Raw genomic sequence first — 15,973 nt, forward strand, 5'->3', positions numbered from 1 at the left:
CATGCACCTAAAAATGGGTCTTGTCCAAGCGATCATTCCCAAAAGCTCAAAATAAATATTGCCCTTTGTACCAGGTTTGCATGATGTGGTTGCTGCCCCAGGCTCGGCAGAAGGTTCATAGAGGGTTGACAGAGCTTTGTGAGCTCTGCTTTATTAGGACTTTTCCAAGCTGGAGCATTCCTGGGTGTGGTTGAGGGATTTCCTGCCTTTTTGTCCTGTGGAGGTAGCACGGAAGCTCCAAGTGCAAGGATACACTTCCCGCTCAGCTGCCGAGCGGGGCTGCTCAGCAGAGGAAGGGCCTGGGCAGCACCGAGGGCTTGGGGAGCTTCCATACAATGTTGTATTGTACATGCACGAATATCTGCTGCTGCTGCCCTGGTACAATGCTTCAAACCCTGACACACAAGCATTGAGTCATCCTGGTGCTGCAGGGGACGTGGTCCTTAACATCGTCATTCTCTTCAGTGGATCACCTAAGTGTACACTAATTACATTCCAAACTTACAAAAAATTCACACCAAACCAAACCAACCAACCAACCAAACCAACAAAACCCCCCAAACACACCCAATCTTTTGGATAATACTGTAATTTATACTGGCTGATTGGCTTCCAGGTTTCTCTAAATTCTTATTTAATCACAAGTTACTGTGTACAAGTTACTGTGCCACATGCTCTTATAGCTTATGTGTGCAGAGTGGATTCAATAACTGTTAATTACCATAGAAAATTCTCTGCATAGAGTAATAGTTGAAGGGAGATTTCGTGACCCTATGCAATTCTTGTTAACTGTGTAAAATGAAATAAGGTTCTATCACAATAAATCAGATGATACCTAATGAGCAAACTCTTTCAATCTGTAAATAGAAAGATTTGATTAGAAAAGTGTGAAATTACAGGAACTTAAATTATGTGGATTTTGTTTAGGATTTCTTTGTTTGCTTCTTAAATCTTTACACTTTTGTTCTATTGAATTAATCTTCTTTTCAATAGAAAAAAAACAACTTAACCTATGGGGAATTATTGAAATACAATAGATATTTTCTGGCAAACTTCAGAAGCCTGGGGAATTTCCAGCGTCTCAGAGCTGAGCAGGGTACATAGCTCTAGTTTGCGTACCCATGGTTTTGAATGCTTTGTCAGTTTGACCCTTTTTACCACATCTGATAATGCCTCATCCCATACAAAATGCAATCAGTATTGAGATCTTCTGGGCCAGATTAGGAATTACGGAATGTTACAGTTGGGCAATCCCTATATTTCTTAGGTGAAAGAATAAAATAAGGATGGATAACAGTATTTTTACACATTTCTGTTCCCTATTTTAGACCTGGCAGCCTGTGGTGTACAGGAAGCCCAAGGTTAGCTCCAGCTGAGTGGTCCATGGGGCATTCCAGCTGCAGCTCCTCTCTTGCTCAATATGCAGCCTGCTATACCTGGCTCTCACACAGAATACCTGGGCAGGGAGTTGCCAGGGAAGTCACAGACAGATTTTATGATAATTTTCTATCCCTGTTCTATTCCTTGCACTGGAAGAACAGCAAGGAAAAAGAATAAACACCAAAGGACCAGGTTGCTCTGAATAATTCAGGCTATTGTATTTCACGTAGACATTGGGTATAATGCACCTTTTCAGTTCTGAGTTCATTTTCTCTGCCTGTTTGTCACATGGCCATCACCAGGACAAAGCTGCATGCCCTTTGCAGGCACACAGAAGGCAGCCCAGGGCTCAGAAGGGTGCTTTCTACACTGCAGCCTCAAAACTGTGTGGTAGCTCTGGCATAACCTGCTGGTGTATAGGAATGCATGGCCATGGCTGAGGAGCTGCTGGACAAAATGGCTTTTTCATTTTTTTCACCTTACTGGTATTAATACTGTTATTTTATTACAGCTATTATTGCCTGTGCAAATCTTGTCTACTTGCATGTGGAGTGTCTGTGGAGGAAGCAGATTTCAGTCACCATGACCAGGAGTGTAGGAAATGCTTCCCATGGCCCAGTGCCACACTCTAGGGTGTGTACATCTTTTACTGAATGCATTACGTAGGGCTTTGGGTTCCCTCCCAGAACTGGGCTCCCATCACACAATCACCTCCACAGGGGAAACTGTCATTTTCCACAAAGGCACACAGTGCTTAGATGAGATAAAAGCAAGGGATACAGAAACACCAGGAAGGGAAGGGAAGGGAAGGGAAGGGAAATGACTCACCTGTGGCTATCAGTTCCTAGTACAGAAATGGGGTGGTAGTCACAAGGGTCAGTGGCACCGTGCTAAGATGACACAGCTCAGCCCTTGTCACAGGATCTCAGATGTGTGGGACAAACAACATTAATGCCTGCAAGGCTTCAGGAGCAGAAGGGTCCCAGTCCCTCAGATAAAAGCACCCCTACAAATTCAGATGTCCCTGTGCATTGCCTCATCCCTGTACATTGCATTTATTTACTTATTGGTAGCACAAGAGTTTAACTTGGGCTTCCATGGTTTATACATTTTCGTTCCTCTGCACAGAAGTGACTTTATCCCTGGGACAAAGCAGTGCTTTCCCTCATGACTGTCAGCAGCCAGGGTAAACCATCCCTGCCCAAATGAAGGCCTGAGCCAAGAGACATTTTATCTTGTGCACAAATACAGATTTGACGCTTTTTTCAGCCCTGCTCAGGTCACTATTTAAAAGGCTAGGAAGTGAGCACACATGAAATCATTCCTTCCATACAAGCAGACAGATGGAGAGAAATTCCAGCCTGCTTCCACTCTTTTGTCTTCAGGGCATTTTTGGAATTTCCTTCAGGAAGTGAGGTTATGACCCAGAGCCTTCCTCGGTGAGTAGGTTCTCATTTCCCACAGTCAGCCCTGCACAGCGATGACATACAGTACGAGAAGGTGAGGTTTATCTTCACTCTCCAACTGCATCCGGTACAGGCTCCATGGAACTTAAAAGTAATTCTGAGAGGGAACGGCCACTGGAAAGGAAATGGAAGTCAAACCTTTGGGAGAAGTAAGGCAGTATCTGCTCAACAACACTGCCATGGCCTTCGCTGGCAGACCCAACGGAGCTGCACCGCTCACACAGCTGAGCCACCATCCTGTGTTTCATAAACTTCCTTGACGTTTGCAATAGGCTGAGAATTGAACTTATGAATTGTATTAGTGATACAAGTGAATTACTTCACTTTTCTACTCTAGGCAGTCATGGTAAAACTAGCAACTGTCTGATTTTCCTTCTGTTTGTACTTCATTGGCTGTCTGAGGAGAATTGCTCTTGTAGAGATTCTTCTAGTGACATTCAGCCATACAGCACATGCTGACAAGAAAGTTATAGTTTAAAATTAGTTTTGTATTTTACACAATCCTGTGATATTACACGTTATGTCCCTACCGAATGGACTTAATCCCAGCATGTACTAAAATCAAGGAATTCTTTCACCAACTTCTGTGGAAACCACACATGGCATGAAACCACCACAACAGTACAAAACTGCTAGTAATCTGATAATAGACTAATTTAAAAAATCAGTTTATTAATGTTTAGAAGTCAATAAAGCTATGTGCAAATTGAACAATAAAAGTCAGAAACATTTTAAATACTATTTTTAAACCAGAAAAAAAACCCCAACAGTTTAATTGCACTGGAAATTTTACTACAAAGGCAATAGATTTTCTTTACAAAATACCAGTCCTAGGAGTTGCTGATGACTGTAGATAAGTCAATTGCTCTCAGCTATCCCAGATATACCACATTTGTTATAGTAACACTCTAGGCGCATGAAGACTCCTGTATCTTATTTACATTATACACATTCAACCCCATTAGCACAGGTTAGAAAAATAGAGAAGTAAAAATGATGCTGTAAAACAAATACATTCAATTTAACAACAGGTACTTCTTCCATGATCAAATACAGACATCTTTGCTGAAATTATAAACATTAATAAAATGTGCCAAAATGTATTGCATTTTGTTATGGAAGTGCATTTATCTATAGTCATTTCACTTCAACTTTCTTTTTATTTTTTCTGAAACCCGACATACTCTTTTCTGATTTTCCAACTGATCCTTACTTTTGGAAAGACTGTGAAACTGACACTGAAATACCCCTTCAGTTTTTAGCTCTTCTTACTTAGGCAAAAATCCCACTGTTGTCAATAGTATTTTTTACTATTTTGTAGACGTTCAAGTCATCTTGAAGAGAAATGATATTTAGTTCTTTCTTGCATTTTTCATGATAATGCAGTTTAATGCTATAGAATAAAAAGGCAATGAAAATATGGGGCCAAATGCCCCTCTGAGCTACTCCATTAAGTCTGACGCAGCCAATGGAATTGTACAGGCAAAAGTAACTGCAGAATCTAGCTCGTGGTCTTCAAATGTAATACAGACTGACAGCAAAAATTCACAGCTATGATATTGCTAAGTAAAACCCCAAGAGCTTTGGACTGTGCGAACAAACCCTTATGACTTAACTAAAAGCTCTGCAAAATTATGCCAATTATGGTTGTATGTGGTCTAAGTTATATTTGTGTGATCTCCTTCCATGTTATGTACTAAACAAACACACTTCTTACCAACGATACCAGAGCCACCACTAAATTCAGTACAGAAAGATCTTTGTGTCAGTGGTTTGCTGTGAAGAGAAAAAACTTCACATTCTTCTCACAGGAAAAAAAAAAAAGATTCATTCTCCCTTTCCCTCCTCCCCCTCTCTCTTTCTCTCACACACACCAGGCATCATTTCACCAAGGCATCAGTCTTTCAGAGTTACTAAGGAGATTTCAGGATATGAATGCGCCTGACAATCCTGAGCTGCCTCAGCGCAAAGACAAAACATGCTCCAGGGAAAAAGATTTTCAAGCCAGAACAGTGTGTCCCATTTCTTGAACTCCAGCCTCGCAAGTGCACCGTTTGCCTCATTAGAACTAATGCTACTTGCTCACTCAGCCCAACGCTGCTGCTGTGAGCAGGAGGCGTCCCAGCTCCCTGATTTCAGAGGAAGACTCTGAAATACACCCCCATGGTTACTCCTAAGAAGATGAGGTAACATTGCCCGAAGACATGATGGTTTCAGGATGGTCACCGTCCTCCTTCTGTGGGTGTGAGGAGTTGTCAGACTTACTCCGGCTGAACTCCATGCCCCCAATGATTGGCCGTTTGAATTTGGTCCCAGAATCTGCTGGGGGACACGTGCAGCAGCACAAAATCTTGATGAAAGCCCTCCGCATCTCCTTGTTTGTCAAGGTGTAGATGATAGGGTTCGTGGCTGAATTGAGCACGGCCAGCACTAAGAAATACTCTGCTTTATAGAGGATTGGGCAGGTCTTCACTTTGCACCCCACATCCAATAAAAGGAGGATGAACAGAGGAGCCCAGCAGGCAATGAAGACACTCAGGACTATGATCACTGTCTTAAGCAAGGCTAGTGACTTTTCTGAGCTCCTGGTAGCTTTGGTAATGTTTTTCCGAAATGTCAGCCTGCGGCTCCTAGTCCTCACCATGGAGTAGATCCTGCAGTAGAGGACCACAATAGATAACAAAAGGCCAGTGAAAACGGTTGTGCAAAAGAGAATATAGTGCTTGTGGTAGAGAGGCAGCACGGTGGAGCAGTTGGACAAGAGGTTCTTGCAGTTCCAGCCCATGATCGGGAGCCCCCCGAGGATGGCGGAGATGACCCAGCACGCACTGATCAGCAAGAAGGAGCGGAAGCTGTTGCTGCCATTGTGGAGTTTCATCTTCAGCATGGTGATGTATCTCTCAATGGCAATGGCCAACAAGCTGAACACAGAAGCTGACAAGGCAACAAACATGCTGCCTTCTCTTACAAACCACTGGTTGGGGGTCAGGCTGTAGGTTTTGTGTCCAGATAGCAGGAGGTTGGCAGTGTAAGCCACACCAGCCAGCAAGTCTGAAAGAGCTAAGTTCCCAATGAAATAGTACATGGGTCTGTGAAACTTCTTGGTTTTCCAGATGGTAAGCAAGACAAAAATGTTCTCTAAGATTATAAAGCAGCAAATGATGATAAAAACCACCGACGTCACTTTAATTCCAGTGTCCACACTCTCATTTAGCTTTCCCGTGTAATTATAATGCTCTTTGATGACATAGTTGACATCAGTGTTGGTGGGGTTGCTGGTGACCTTCTGCGGGGCAGTGGTGCCGGAGTTCATGGTGCCCGGCTGGGGACTGCTCCCCCAGCGGCGACCAGATGGTGACGCCAACCGCAAACCCGGTGGCTGCCCCGCAGCTCCTTGGCCCCACAGCCTGCCCGGCACTGCTGCACGGCCTCACAAACTGCAGCCCTGAGAACAAGAGGCACAAAACCCACACTTAAAAGAAAGGAAGACAAATAGTGTAGCAAATGCTAAAGGGTTTAAAATAATCTGCTGTTTTAACTGTGCATCAGAGTCATAAACGTATTCACACATGAATCAGTTTCATTCAGCTGGTAAAATATGTTTAAAAGGTGGTTAGGCATATTCAATAGGTAAAGCTAATAAGACAAAAAAAGTTCTGTCATGCAGAACTGAACAAGTTGGAGTCAGCAAGGACTGTATTACTTCCAACACAAAAGATCTCAAAGCTCCCCAGCAGTAAGTTCTAGTGTTTTTTCTTCAGTGGGAAATGCAACAGCAGAGATTAAAAAAGAGAAAGGGCTTGCTTGATTAGATTTAACTCTAAATGTACGAAAGTCTGCACAGAAATTACTTGACAGAAGACCCATATTCTTCTCCATTAATAAAGTCTCAATACACTTTGGAAGGGGGTAGTTATGCAATTTACTGATGCCATCTCAAACAGTGGTAAATTCACTGATGTAAATATAAACAAGAGATCATCTCAAAGCTGTAAACAGGTAAGGAGTGCCCTTGCTAAATACAAGTAAGAATATACTTTACAAAGCCCACAGGAGTAAAAAGTTCAGAAAAACAAGAAAAATATGGAATTAAGCTGGAGAGCAAGCCCATTCCATGGGTCTGAAACAAAGAATGTCAGTAAAAACCCTTGCATTTAAATAACTCGTATGGCAAGCTTTTGAAATTGGCATAATTAAGGAATAAGCATACAGAGGAAACCCCCTTTACCCATAAAGGTTTCGTAGTGGACATTTAAAAAGAATTAAACACATAATATCACGCAAGGACAGAAGAACAAGAAGATTTGCTAAATTACAGCCTAAGCGAGGCAAAGCAGGGTACGGTTCCCCGCACCATTCCCGGGCTCCAGTCCGCATCGCTCCCGGACATAAAACTCCCACCGCTCCTGTCCCGCACGGCTCCGGGGCTTAGCCCGCACCGCTCCGGCCCCGCTCCGGTCCCCAGCGCGCGTGGCTCCCGGCCCGCACCGCCTCCGCTGCCCGCGGCACGCAGCCGGGCACGCCGGTGTCCAGGTAGCCTCTTCCCCACCTCTCCTGTTTTGTTTCGTGGCCCCGGGGGTCGCGCCGAGCGGGGACCGCAGCGCTGGGACCGGGGGCGTCCCCGCGGTGCGGGGAGTGCGCGGCTCCCCGAGCCTTACCTCGCTCAAGGGCGGCGCGGAGCCCAGACCGGCTCCGCACATCTTGCGTGCCCGCGGAGCAACTCCGGTGGGCGGGCTGGGGGGCTCGGTGGTTTTAATGTTTCTGCAGCTGCTGCCCAGCCCTTCCGATCCCTCCTCCTAGCCCGGCCCTGCCCCGTCCCGCCCGCCGGGGCGGGAGCAGCCGCGGGCGCTGGCGTGCCTGGCTGGCACACGAAGGCGCGGGGCGAAGAACTCCCCCGCGGGACCCCCTCGCCCTGCCGGCCGGGGGATGCAGGGAGGGCTCCAGCCGTCCCTGACCTGGGAGCTGCCGCCTCCCGGCACCGGGCGCCCCCGGCATTCCGGGGAAGGAGGTGCTGGCACGGCCCGGCCGGCTCCGAGCACGCTCCTGCGCCTGGCGGGGCGCCGGGGGCAGCTTCGCGCCCGCCCGGCTTCTTGCCCCCCGAGCAGGCCCAGAAAGGCCATGGCCAAAGGCAGCATCCCGTATGCTACCTTAGCTCTCCCTCTTCTTGGACTGTGGAAGTCATGTTTAACGAAACACCTGGAAGAAGCTCTTCCATGTTCTCACTACAACCAAGGTGTGATTTTGCCGTGGCAGGCCCGGTGGCTGCTACCCGCACTCCTGGCCTGCAGAGTGACTCACCAGCGGCTCCCCCCGGAATCGGTGTTGGTGTTTCCACATGAAAAAACCCAAACAAACAAACAAAATCAAAAAACCCAAACCCAAACACTAAAAAAAAACCCAAACCCCAAAACTCTGTTTAGAGGATGTAGTAAAACAACTGTTTGCAAGTACGAAGAAAAGATTTTTTTATGCATTTTTTCAGAAACAAAATTGGCAAGGGCAACTACTTAACACTCTTTTAAAAGAATATATTGTATATTCTTTTTAAAAGAAAAACCACTTTTGGTGTATGTGAAATGCCATCTCTGGTGTATTCTACTGTTGCACTTGCTGCAGAAAAATTCCTCTTCCTTCCTTGCTCTGCTCTTGTTAACTCCAAATTGAAATGTAAAAGAATATCACAGTAGGCCAAAGCACAATATATTGAGTCTTCCAGTTTAAAGCATTTTGCCCATCAATTAGCTGTAGCAGTTGTTATGGGGAAAAGACAGCACAAGTATTCTACCCTCAGGAAGAGGGTCCCCTTATTTATGCTAATAGTCACGCTTCAATTGCTCCACCTCTCCCAGAATGACTCAGATAAATTACAGTGGCAAACAGACATTTACTCTTCTACCACAAAGCTAGAAACTTAAAAAGATATTTATCCTCCTGAGAGCCTGGAGAAAAATGCAGCCGTTAAGTCACAACTGTCAGAAAAGGCACATGAGATAAATCATGCTTGAGGTTGACATATGTATCCCCTGCAACTGCCCAACATACCCCAGGATATTTCAAGCTTTCCCCCTTATTTATCTAATACATAGAAAATACTAAATAAAAGTGCATTCATTAGGCATTTTCTTCTAGGAAATAATTCTCACATAATTTTAAGTAAGAGGAACATATTAAAGGAACATGCTTTAATTAAAGGACAGAATGATTCAGGGTTTCATTAGTCAGATGTGCAGGCTTTGATGTCCAGGCTATTGGTTACCAGCTGAGAGGATACCAGCTCAGAGATGTAACACCCAGCAAATTGTCAGAGGCTGTGTAGAATCACAGAACCATAGAATGGTTTGGGTTGGAATGGACCTTAAAGATCACCCAGTTCCTATTCCATTGCCATGGGCAAGAATAGGAACTTGGTGATCTTTAAGGTCCATTAAAGATCAACCTTTCACTAGGCCAGGATGCTCAAAGCCCCATCCAACCTAGCCTTGAACACTTCCAGGGATGGGCACATCCACCCTTTCTTTGGGCAACCTGTTCCAGGGCCTCACTACCCTCACAGCAAAGACATTCTTATCAATATTGAAACTAAGTCCACACTCTTTCAGTTTGAAGCCACTGTCTTGGCCTGACACTACATGCTCTTGTAAAAAGTCCCTTTCCAGCTTTCCTCTAGGGCCTCCTCTATAGACTTAAGCACCACAAGAAAGTAATCCCAGAGCCTTCTTTTCTCCAGACTGAACAAACCCAGCTCAGCCTTTCCTCATAAGAGGTTCTCCAGCCCTGAGATCATTATTTGCACCTTTTCCCTGGACCTGCTCTGACCATGTTTGGTCCATGTCTTTCCTGTGCTGAGAACCCCAGAGCTGAACACAGCACTGCAAGTAGGGTCTGGCCAGAGCAGAGCAGAGGGGCAGAATCCCTTTCCTTGAGCTGTTGCCCACACTCCTTATGGTTCAGCCTACGGTACAATTGGCTTTCTGGGCTGCATTGCAGGGTCATGTCCAGCCTCTTATCCACCAGCACCCACAAGTCCTTCACCTCTGCTTCTCTCAGCCTCAAGGAGTTGCCCCAATCCAGGTGCAGCACTGGGCAAAATATGCAGGCAATTTCAGTTCCATTCCAAAAGCTGGACACTTGTATCACAAAAATCTTCATTAAACTTAGATGACCACACACATTTACAGCCTTCTTGACATTTTGGCAGTGAGGAAACTGAAATATAGCTTCACTCTTCACAGGCAAATGGAGCCAGATCAGCTGGATTTGCACTAAAGGCTGTCTAAACCCTCAGAGAAGATAGGTTTACATGGCTCAACTGCACAGGTTCTAACCTGCTTACAAGGTCCAAAACACAAACATGGGACTCAGGCTGGTCCCGCCAACTCTGCCAAAACTGTAGTAGCTGGCAATTATTTAGCAAGGGGGTTTACACCAGGGTTACACTCTAGCCTCACCTGGAGAACAAGCCACCAACAGAATGAGAACTCTTTCTCGCTACCTCTCCAACTGCCTCGTCCACTGATAAGGAAGCTTGCACTCCTACTACAGAAATCCAGTGTATACATGGCTCCTTTGAGAACTCTGGAATTGCCTATGGTCAGAATAAGGAGAAAGAACAACACAGTGTTACTCATGCCCAGCAGGAAGGCTGCACATATCAGGACACCAAACTGACACAAAACAGATGCCTCACCTGGCTAAACTGGTTAAAAAAAATGTTCTGCACCATGTCTAATAGCATCAAGAGACAGACACATTTTTCACTGGGATCTGAGTATGTAAATGCTCTTACGTAGCTTTCAGGATGAACAGAAACTCCCATTTTAGGGAATGTCATGAACAACAAACTAATACTGTGTGGCAGCCAAAGTTCTTTGGAACTTCCAGTGACAGCTTAGTGTGGTAGGGATTGCAGAAACCTGGCTAGTCACAGAGCAATTTCCTTGCAGGAAAATGCTTTGATCTTGTCAGAAAAGAAGCTGTAAGCTGGGGTCCACCCAATGCCTGCATATCAAAAGACTGGTGGCCTCTGACAGCACCAGACCGAACTCTCCCAGTGCAGCTGGACAACTCACAATTGCATCAGAGGAATGTCTGAACACTATCCTACTTGAAAAGATAGTGACAATCCCTGTGAGAGAGATTAGCAAAGGATTTTTCTCCAACATGTCATTCTTCTGCATTTTTCAAAAGTCTTTGTCCATATAAGCAAAAACTACTTTTATTCATCCTGATGCAACTTAGGTCACAAAGGGAGCCATTCCTCTATGAAGTGCTGGGTCATGACAGGAAATCTGTGAAACAGTACCAGAGTGCAGGATTGGTCACCAAGAAAATACCAAGAATGGCCTGCAGAATCCCCCAAAATTCTCATGACTAGAAGAAATAAAAAAGTTGGATTCATTATTCTGCTGCAATCCCTGAACAAATACTTCATATTTTGAATCACTCATCAAGATTTACAGGCATTGTAGCATGCTCTTATGTGCCTTCAAGTAACTGATACTTTTCAAAATCTGTAAGGAAAAAAAATATGCCAAATTAATGTGTTCAAATGGGTTCAAATGACAGCTTAAATGAAGTACATGCAGGCAGAAAAAAATTATAATATTGTGAGATAACTCAACCCATACTGGGAGATTATATCAGAAAGTTCTAAGAGAGCAGAGAAGACACTGAAAGTATTTCTGCATCTTTAAGAAAGCTACAAAGACTAAATTAAATTATTTTATTAATTTGTTACATAAGAGTAACTACAAACCATTTATTCTGATTCTTGAGTATACTGAGTACCTAAGAGAACAATTCAGATTTATTGTTCAGTTTAAAATTAATCTATGTTCCAGTTACATTGCTTTTCCAATTTAGAACAATCTGTTTTTAAATTATTCTTTCCACAGGGAATAGGTTAGATAAATTAATTTTCTGTTGTTATTCAGTGTTCAAAAATTTCATGTCTTCTTTCCTCAGATTAGAATCAAAAACCTGTTTTGGGGAAAAAAAAGGTCATGAGAACATTGCAAAGATTAAAGCACACATATTTTTTCAGTATTAGTATTCTGTAACTTAGATGGTCTGGTTTTAAGTTCTTGACATTGATAAATAATATTAATTAAATGGCCTTTTTTGTTTAAAAAGGCAACTGTAAAAACTTTACTATATTCATTTTTGTGAGAATCTGCACTTTATTTTTAGTCCACTAAGCTGAACATATTATTAGGAAAAGCTCAAGTCTGAAGGGAAAGAATTAAAGAAGTTAAGAAATTGGCATGCAATAGTTTGCATGGATATCATTGTATACCCAAAAGTCTAACACACTTCAATATACAAAGCAGTCATTAACAGGATGATAAAATTGCTACTATGCTCTTGAACTTTCTACTGGCAGTTCAACTACAGAATGTTTCTCAAAGGGCAAAGGGTGGCCAAGCCAGGATCACACACATTCCACCTGGGCACAGTGACAGCTCTGCTGCCATCGGTCCCTGCCGGGCTCCCCAGGGCAGCACATCCTCAGCTCCAGCCTCACCACAGCCCTACAGAGGGACACACTGCAGCACCGGGACAGGGCACACACCCAACACTGTCTACATATCCCTCTGGACGCTGCAAAAAGTTAAAAACTAGGTACAGAAAAAGTACCCACACAGCAACACAAAAAATTATCAGAAGATTGGCTTATCTGTTATTTTTACCCAGTGCACAATAGTGACAGAGCTTCATGGCTTTGGGAGGGATGTGGCAATGTGGAGTTTACTGCCTTGGATTCAATCAGCAGCTGCAAGAGCTACACCACCTTTACCCCAATTTTCAAAAGCATAGGTTAACCACAGAGGTGTGAATATTATGCAGTCGGCTTGGCCTAGTAGATTTGAGAACTTACCACTATTACAGTTAATTTTCTACATTGGCTACTCCGAAAAGTATGACTTGGAAGTCATGTTGGGGGTACAGGTGTGATAGAAACACTTATTCAGCCTGATTTTTAAAAAAATAAATCCTGAATATTCACTTTAAAAACTCATTTACATTATTTTCCTAGGAAACATTCTCAAGTGCCTTCATCTCCAATAACATAAGAGATGAAAACCAAAAAGAAACAAGAAAAATAGGAGAGGGAGCTACTCAGAGTCAGGCAGGAAGCAACTTGGCTGCACAGAAAATGGCCTCACCCTTTCCACTGACTTTTAGTTTATATTTTTCTTTTCCTTATTTGTTTCAAGAGTTTCCTTCCATTAGGAATCACAGAGCTCTTGCAGAGGCAGCTGACTGCATTTAGGTAGATAGCACTGATAAATTGCATCTTATTTTAAGTAATGGTTTATCTCAACTGAAAAGGAGTTTCCCAATCAGTCACTGCCATAAATGACATAATGATAGGGAAGAAAAAGTGCCTTCAGTTTTCTGGTGTATTCCCTGATCCTATTGGCAAGGTGATGGGTTACAAAGATGAAATGGATGCATTGATGCATCCTGAAAAGGGTCACTGTAGAAAGTTGAACAGATTTTCTCTCTAGGGAAAGTTTGTTTTACAGAAATAAGAACAAGAGGAAGAATTTCAACCCTGGGGAAGAATATGCATATAATTCCAAGAATTCACTTGAGGGATAAATTCTGAGTTTAAAACAAAACAAAATCTTACAAAATGAGCACCTCTAGGCTAACTGACCAAAGAAGAAATAAAAAACAGAAATAAACTTTCTGGTTTTGTATGTCCACCACTTTTATACCCTTCTGGTCTTCTGTATCTCTTACCATAAATTACTCCTCCCTGCTTGCTATTCCTAAATCTCATTAGTGTTCACTTGTCAATTCCTCATTAGTTGTCTCATTTCTTTGACCAATGTTGGGAGTACTTTAGAAAGGCTCATTTAGATGAGGTGGTGTGGACTTACTCTTCAGCAGCCTTTGCTTAAAAAGAAAATTATTACTGCCAGAATAACCCCAATGTAGTTGTAGATAGGGGCACAAAATATGAATCCACTAAGTCTGTCTTTCCTTCTGCAACCTCACCAAAAGTAAAAGAGGACTTGCTCAATGATTCTAAATTTACACGATGTAAAACTTGTGATTACCACAGTCAAAGGAAGAGGCTTCAGTGATCTATCCCAAGGCCACAGGAGATAACAGGGTTTCAGTCTCTTGGGCAATTATAGCTTCTAACAGAAAACAATGGCTATTAGTGAGGCATAATGTGCAAAACTGCTCATCACACCTGGGAGAAAGATAGCTTGGTGAGCTGAGTCCCAGCACTTAAAACCTTGAGTCCTCTCAGATTACACCTCACTTAGTACATAGCTAAAACGAAACTCTTCTGTAGTTCTAAAGGCACTAATTGGCAGCAATGAAAATTCTAGGAAAGATTACAAAATAATGAAAAAAACCCACCACAGAAAAAAGGCCTGAAACAACAATGTACCCTGAATGTAGTTAGAAAAGTATCAGATTGAAACAGTAACCTGCCACAGCTTAAGAAGAATGCTTTTTTAGTAATACTGTTCCTGATTATTCCTCTCATTACTCACTGAACTGTTTAAGATAGCATGATCTAGCCTGAGAAAATCCTGGCTTGCCTTCCTTGCAAAAGCAGGTGCAGACATCAAAAACATTGTAAAATCTCTTTGACAGAAAGAACACTGAAATATATTACTGAACTCACAGCCATTCTCACACTAGCCTAAGGTCACCTATGTGGGGCATTGGCAAGAAAATCTGGTTTAATTCCAATTAGCTCAGAACAGGGAGGTGATCAGTCAGAATGAAGTGCCCAGTGTTGTAATGAGCATGGAGCTCTAGCCATGTAGTCCTGACACTGTTCTGGTCACACTGGAGCTAGAATTTGCTAGCCTACATAAAGATTTGGTTCCTTTGACACACCATTTATGTTTGAAGCAGTATGTTGATGTGATGTCTGTTTTTTAGAGAGAACTAGAGGTGAAACTCCAACGTGTGTTTTGTAAATTCTTAGAAAGTCATCACTGCCAAAAGCCTTATTTAGGAAATATCAGGCACATGACTCACTTCTAGTCCTTGTTTCACTAATTCAGATACACTGTGAAGGAAGGAGTCCCTCAACAGCACAAAATTTTTTCATACTGCTAAGGCATTGTTCTTTTCAAAAGCAGTATTAGCTGAGAGCCACTGGTTGAAGGGTTTATTTTTGGACAATCTCTCCAACTTTCACTAAATCATTGCCACAGTTTCATGCAAAAGCTTAAAAAATGCCTAAAAATTACATTTGTTTTATAAATGAGCCTTACTGCTTGGAACTATTGAACCCCTCATCATACAGCTGAGCCAGGCACAGAGCAGTTCTTAGACACCTAGAGAGGCATTCCCAGGTACTGGAGCCCCCCCAGACTTGAAACTAGAAAATAACCTTGCTCTGGAAATTGTGTATATTTCTCAGAACACCACACTGTGCAGGTAATAGTGAGCAGCATTTAATACAAAATCTTGTTTTTCATAGAAATTATTCTAGAGGCAAATCTAGACAATTTTTTGTGGACAAGTTTACCAGAAAAAAAAACTAGACAATAATTCTGAGGAGTTGTTATCTAAAAGATAAATTTGTTATCTAAAAGATAATTCCCAGGTACTGGAGCTCCCCAGACTGCGGGCCAGGCTTGAAACTAGAAAATAACCTTGCTCTGGAAATTGTGTATATTTCTCAGAACACCACATTCTGCAGGCATTGGTGAGCAGCATTTCCTACAATATCTTGTTTTTCATAGAAATTATTCTAGAGGCAAATCTAGACAAATTTTTGTGGACAAGTTTACCAGAAAAAGCTAGACAATAATTCTGAGGAGCTGTTATCTAAAAGGTAAATTTGTCTGGATTTTAGTCAAGCTGTATAGAAGATCTACACTTTGAGGACAAACAATGCAGGCTAGAATATGTGATTGCTGTAAGCCACTTCTTGATAAAAAGCTAAGGAGCTTTGTTTCACAATATGACTAAAGCAGAACAGCACTGGGAAAACTGCCTCAGGAAGTCCACACACAATATAAATCATAATCAGATTTTCCATACCTTTCTAGACACAGGAACTCCTAAAATATCAAGCCAATGAGACTACAAGTTGAATACTAAGCCAATAGATTCTGCAGGCATATTTCTCAAAACAGATC

At 42.8% G+C, this 15,973-nt stretch overlaps 1 protein-coding gene across 2 annotated transcripts; it reads right to left on the bottom strand.

Moving 5' to 3' along the window:
- Positions 1–3,498: 3,498 nt before the first annotated feature.
- Positions 3,499–7,568, bottom strand: S1PR1 (sphingosine-1-phosphate receptor 1). Of its 2 annotated transcripts, none has more exons than XM_059478018.1 (2): positions 7,505–7,568; positions 3,499–6,291 (listed from the first exon to the last, which is right to left on the bottom strand). In XM_059478018.1, exon 2 carries the CDS (start codon positions 6,157–6,159, stop codon positions 5,020–5,022), a length of 1,140 nt encoding a protein of 379 aa, XP_059334001.1. In that variant the 5' UTR covers positions 6,160–6,291; positions 7,505–7,568; the 3' UTR covers positions 3,499–5,019. The 2 variants fall into 2 exon arrangements, with proteins under 2 accessions (XP_059334001.1, XP_059334002.1); XM_059478019.1 differs by lacking the exon at positions 7,505–7,568 and adding an exon at positions 7,163–7,394.
- Between the last annotated feature and the right edge of the window lie 8,405 nt (positions 7,569–15,973).

This window comes from Ammospiza nelsoni, chromosome 9 (assembly GCF_027579445.1).
Source record: "Ammospiza nelsoni isolate bAmmNel1 chromosome 9, bAmmNel1.pri, whole genome shotgun sequence".
NCBI lineage: Eukaryota > Metazoa > Chordata > Aves > Passeriformes > Passerellidae > Ammospiza > Ammospiza nelsoni.

What these genes read in the sequence shown, in the direction of transcription:
- S1PR1 (XM_059478018.1), bottom strand. Translation starts at nt 6,159, where the DNA reads ATGAACTCCGGCACCACTGCCCCGCAGAAGGTCACCAGCAACCCCACC.